Source organism: Macadamia integrifolia, unplaced genomic scaffold (assembly GCF_013358625.1).
Source record: "Macadamia integrifolia cultivar HAES 741 unplaced genomic scaffold, SCU_Mint_v3 scaffold149, whole genome shotgun sequence".
NCBI lineage: Eukaryota > Viridiplantae > Streptophyta > Magnoliopsida > Proteales > Proteaceae > Macadamia > Macadamia integrifolia.
Window position 1 is genome coordinate 246,325 of NW_024868226.1, and position 5,920 is coordinate 252,244.

Sequence of the window (5,920 nt, forward strand, 5' to 3'; positions counted from 1 at the left end):
TTGGAGTCTCCAACAACCTGCAGAGCCCATTGGACCCGTATCTACCTCATTGCCCAAGCCTTCCATTGTTGAACCCCTTAAGCTTGAGTTGAAGCAATTGCCCTCCAATCTTAAGTATGCTTTCTTAGGTAAGGATCACACTCTTCCAGTCATCATTGATTCTAATTTGACTTCAAGTCAGGAGGAGGAGTTGATCGAGCTTTTAAAGAAAAATAAGGAAGCCATACGATGGACCATGGCTGACATCAAAGGAATTAGCTCTTCTATTCTTCAACATCATATTCACCGCATTGAGGGGTCCAAAATTTCAATGGAATCCCAGAGAAGAGCTAACCCAATGATGAAGGAAGCCATTCAAAAAGAAATTCTAAAATGGATGGATAATGGGATCACTTATCCCATTTTTGACAGGGGCAAACAGTTTTGCAATAGACCATTTGAGGCCCTCATGAAGAAATATGGGATCACTTATAAGCTGGCTACACCCTATCATCCTCAGACTAGTGGTCAGGTTGAGGTATCCAATAGGCAGATTAAGCAAATTTTAGAAAAGACTGTCAACCCTAATCGCAAGGATTGGTCTCTTAGACTTGTGAACGCCTTATGGTCTCATAGAACTACGTTCAAGACTGATCTTGGACAATCTTCTTACCGCCTTGTGCATGGGAAGGCATGTCATCTTCCAATTGAGTTACAATATAGAGCCTTTTGGGCTATAAAAAAGTTGAATTTTGATCTACCTACTGCTGGTACTCATAGAGGACTCCAACTAACTGAGTTGGAGGAGCTTCGCAATGATGCCTATGACAATGCTAGGATTTATAAGGAGAAAACCAAGGCTTTTCATGATAGACAAATCCTTAGGAAGTCTTTCACACCTGGTGAGGTTTTGCTTTACAATTCTAGGTTGGATATTTTTCCAGGCAAGTTGAGATCCTGTTGGGATGGTCCTTATGTTGTGCATACTGTTTTTTCTCATGGTGCTATTGAGGTGTTGAACTTAGCACATGTGCAATTTTCAAGGTCAATGGACAATGGTTGAAGCCCTTCATTAAGTTGCCATCTTCTGCTCTAGAAGAGGTCATGGATCTCCATAATCCTCTATATTCATGATCACATCTTTTAGGAGTTTGAATTTTGTGTGTTTATTCCCTGCAAACACTCACGAGACACCACTCGTCCACTAGGGCAACCTAGGGGTTTAAAGGCTTGTTGCACATGCTAAGTGCAATCGTGATTCCTACAAAAGTGAGTTAGGTTTTATTTTTTTATTATTTTTTTTTCCTTTTCCTTATGTTTGCTTGAGGACTAGTAATTTTTAAGTTGGGGAAGTAATGTTCCCACTTTTTGTTCTTGTTCCCATTATTTGTCTAGCTGAAGACGGTAAACTTAGCACTTATGGGAGGCATCCCACCATTTTACTTTAGTTGTTGTTCTTGTCTTTTAGTAATTTTTCCAGGTAAGAGGAGATATCAAGCATAGTTGGGAGCTGATAGATGGTAGTCACAATTCAATCCACAAGGTTGTATTGCTCTTCCCCTCTTGGTTATATTGGCTTTTCCCTTATTCTTATTTTCTATATTATGTGCATGCCATTGGGGGAGAAAAAGAGAAGGAAAAAAAATGATAAACACAATTTTCCATTTTTGAGCATTCAAATTTCACTTTCTTGAGTTATAGCTTGGATTCTGGGATTTGTAAATTCCTTTAACACTTAGTTAAACATAGAACACTATGGTATTCTATTGTTTGTTGAGTTTACACTTGAAAAGTTTGAGTTTTCCATCTCTTATAAGTTGAAGATGTTTCAATGTATCTATGAACACCTAAGTAAAAAAAAAAATAGTATTCATGCATTAAAAAAAAATGAAAATGAAAAAAAGATCACCTTCTTAGTAACTGGGTCTCCTTGCCACAAGCATTGAGCTTCGCGTCAAATAGTTGGATGATTGAAAAAAAAAATTGAGATATTGCTCATTAGTTCAGTTTTGGCTTGTAGCCTATTTGGTTCGAGTTAGTAGGCCCCAGGGTGTTTTACATCTAGACCCTTAAAGCCTCTGGCTTGAGAGTAACTGGCTTAAAGCTTGCTACAAGGACCATTTAGAAAGCTTAAGAGGCCAGAATATTGCGCGAACTTGAATAGCATGTGCGAAAAAAGAAAAAAAAAATATTGAAAAGAATTGCATGAAAGAAAAGAAAAAAAAAATGGGCTGAATTATAAAGCACTTGAACATTTAAAGTGTAACTTGAGATAGGTGAATTTAAGTGTATAAGTGGGAATTTGCTTGACATGGAATAATGTTTTGTTCTTTATTTAAGTTTGTGTTGAAAGCTTTAGCAAGCCTTTAGAGTTTTTTTATCTTTATTTCACTTGGGACGAGTAAAAGTTCAAGTTTGGGCCAAAAACTTGATCGAGAAATAAAGTAATTTCGTAAGCGCACAGGTCATGTGTAGCTACGGGTAGATCACAAGGAGCTGAGCTCTATAGAAAATTCAGTTCTAACCTAGGTAGAATGTACTAACTAATGGGGTGTCACAAATTAAAATAAATTAAATTAACAATGGTGAAAGGCAAGAATTAACTGTGGAGTTAAATTAAACATGCAATAATAAAGTGGATCTAAGATAAACATTAGAATGAATTAATGAACCCATGTATTAGACAGGTGTGAAATTATGATGTGGAGAAGCACTTAGGAATTAGAATCTACCATGAGATTTAAGAACAATCTACAAACAATCTAGCCCTATATCACATGCTTGAATAGGTCAATAGGAAATATGGATTTTTAAATCTAACATGTCCCATGAGTTATTCAACACATACATAGCATTAGATTATAAGTAAGACCGTATTGGAAGTTGGCAATTACGCATACGAAAGGTAATCAATGGTATACATAATTTTGACTTTACAATAGGGTTTTGGTTACTTGGAATTAAGAAAATGGGCATGAATTTCTTACAAGCTACTCTTCATCTCATGGTTTCATCCAATCCCCAAGTTACAGGATTTAGTTAACCATGGGGATGAGGAAAGATGAAGAACAACTAAAAGATGGACAAGACATTATATGAAATTAAATCTAAAATTAAAAAAAAAAACAAAAAGAAGTATTTTACTGAATATGTACTGCACAATCCAAGCTTAAGAACTTCGAACTTCAAACCTCAAACTTCAACTTCAATCTTTACTTACAACCCAAAAGAAAATAAAAATCTAATAAGAAAAAGCTCTCTAAATTTTATTTTTTTACTTTTTAAGAAGAGAGATTATATAATTTAAGTTTTAAAAATTCTAAAATTCAACTTAAATTCTAACTTAGCCCAAAACAATTTTTGGGTTATATCTCTCCATCCTGACCCCAGATTGACTCGAACCGAGAATTAAAGATGTATCATTTTAAATTACAAACGCAACAAGCCCAATATCCAATATGTTCCGGTAAACTCCTCATCTTTTAAAATTACCATCATGCCTCTACACTTACGCAACTCCTCCAGTGTCTGATTCTTCTTTGTTGCTCAATCTCTTGGTCAAATTCCTCATTTTTCCTTGATTGCTTCAGTGAAACTTCTTCCCATCTTGCCCTTGATCACATGTGAATCGATCTATGGGTAAACCGGTGTCTAGATTGCTTTAGATCCCCCCATTTAGCATCTTTTATGCATATGATCCTATAGCCTGAAAATGTGAGAAAATCACATAATGTAGTCACTTTTATCATCAATCTAGAATCAAAATGCTCAATTAAAATGATCATGGATGTATAGAATACGGTCTAATCAATGGTATTGTAAGTTGATTCCATCTTGACGACTATAGATTTGAAGAGTGTAGTTACTGAGCGAGGGCCATCTCCAATGATGACGGGTAGCTCAATACATCCTTTAATGTATCCGGTAGTTCTAGTGAAGCCGTACAAGGGTCCAGTGGTAGGTTTTAGCTTGTTGTCCCCTAAGCCAAGCTTCTTATACGCGTCATAAGACACAACATTCACAAAGGAACCCGAATCAATTAGAACTCGACGGAATGGCAGTTGACAACCACCAATTGAACCACAATGGCATCATTATAGGGCCAGTTCAGGCCTTGCAAGTCTTTATTCAAAAATGTGATCACACTGGGTTTTTTAAAGTGACTTTTACTGGTTCCTCTGCAACACAGACAAAGCGAACGTGCACCTTTGCTTTCCTTATAGATTGTTACACCCATGCCCTAACCCAGTCTAATTTGAACTGTTGTGATAGGTCTCGGACCAGAATTAGAAAGTACCACTGGGTTTTGGCTCATAGCTGCCCATTGCAAAATGAGGAGAGATGACCCCACTTTCTCGTGTGTTGCTTGCCAGTCCAACTGGCGGGGATTCAAGCCTTTCGGTCACAGACGGTAAGTGACTCGACACCCTACCCTTGAATCTCGACACCCACCAAAACTGTTGGAAGGCTATGAACACAGACTCGGGTAACTTACTCGTGCAAGACCAACTTGGGGATGGTAAGCAGTCAAGACAGTTTGCTGTCTTGACCACCAAAAATATGCCACTGGAAGCACCTGGGCTAAAATACTGTGGGCCGAATCTGGTGGCCACCTGTGCTGCTGAATTGGTTCCGATGATAGTAAAACCCACCTCCCACATCGGGAATAGCCCTGGATGAGCACACGCACCCTCCCATACTTTCCCCGTGACTTATGTTTCTTATGAGTTCAAGGAGATGAGCCCACGTGTCTTGAAGGTCGGATTAACCTACTTGGACCAGACTAGGATCAACCAAACAGGCCCTAAGGACCTAACTTGATATAAATAGGAGAGGTGAGTTCATTTCTCACCTCTCACTTGTACAAAACATGGGAGAGGGAAATATGAGGAGAAAAGAGAAGAGAAAGGAAGAAGGAGTTTGGAGCTCACCTTGGTGTCGGATGCCCGCATCGTTGTCAGAATCCTTGCCGAAGGTAGGTTCCACTTCTCCTACTACATTCTCTCTCTCTTCATTTTGACCTAAGATAGTTGTACAAGAGGTGATTATTGACCCTGTCACCTCCTGGAGATCAGGGAACAATCATTTCACCTCCCCATTTGATTACCGAGCTTTAACCGAGTCCGGTGAACTCCGACAACACTTGTAACCAAATGACCATCTAGGGTTTCGATCGTTTGATCGATGTATCTCCAAAATGGCCCGATGGAATCAGGATTTCTTTAGCTTAAAATGATGCTAGGAACACCCCCTACAAACTCCATGGAACAAACCTCGATGATCTAACCCGAGCCCGAAAGCCCTAATTGACACGGGGGGCACTTACAGTGTTTCCACCGGAAATAGCCACCGAAAACACTTAGGGCTAAATCTGGTGGGTTATTTCAGGTGAACAGAAGCTCTTATGAGCTCTCTATTTGCTCCACCGGATTCATATCTGATGAATCCAATGGATTTTTACTCTGTTTCGTGTGACTAAATCCGGTGACCTATACTGTCTAGGTTGGACAATGTCTGACTCATTTGGGGGTAAATCCTATGGTTTCTCCTCGATGTTCCCAACACGCAATAACACCCGATTGCCTTTGTGTCCAAGACAGAAATGCACACGTAACCCGGGGCCAAAATTGAATTAAACACTCGATGGCCATACTTGGAACCCGATCCATTCGAACTTAAACAAGGTGAGGGATGGTTGACTTTTATTTTAGGATTATTTAATTATTATAGAACTGCTTGCAAGTGTAGGATTTTCATATGATTATTTAAATTACTTAAATGATGATGATGTTCTATAACATGTTATATTTTGATGGAAATGATATGAGATGTATGTTGTCAGATGGAATCCGGTGTGGCCAAGGTGGTACCGTTATTGTGATTGTCATATGTTTGTTGCATTCATGCATTGATTTTGTGCATTAGAATTAGTTGTAGTTGT

General features: G+C 38.7%; 1 protein-coding gene across 1 annotated transcript; it reads left to right on the forward strand.

Annotated features, from left to right (window-relative positions):
- Positions 1-376: 376 nt before the first annotated feature.
- On the forward strand, positions 377-1,042 carry LOC122063890. The gene has a single exon (XM_042627578.1). It carries the CDS (start codon positions 377-379, stop codon positions 1,040-1,042), a length of 666 nt encoding a protein of 221 aa, XP_042483512.1.
- The last annotated feature ends 4,878 nt before the right edge of the window (positions 1,043-5,920 follow it).

Bases quoted from the DNA above. Each gene is read 5' to 3' on its own strand.
- LOC122063890 (XM_042627578.1), top strand. From the start codon at position 377: ATGGATAATGGGATCACTTATCCCATTTTTGACAGGGGCAAACAGTTT.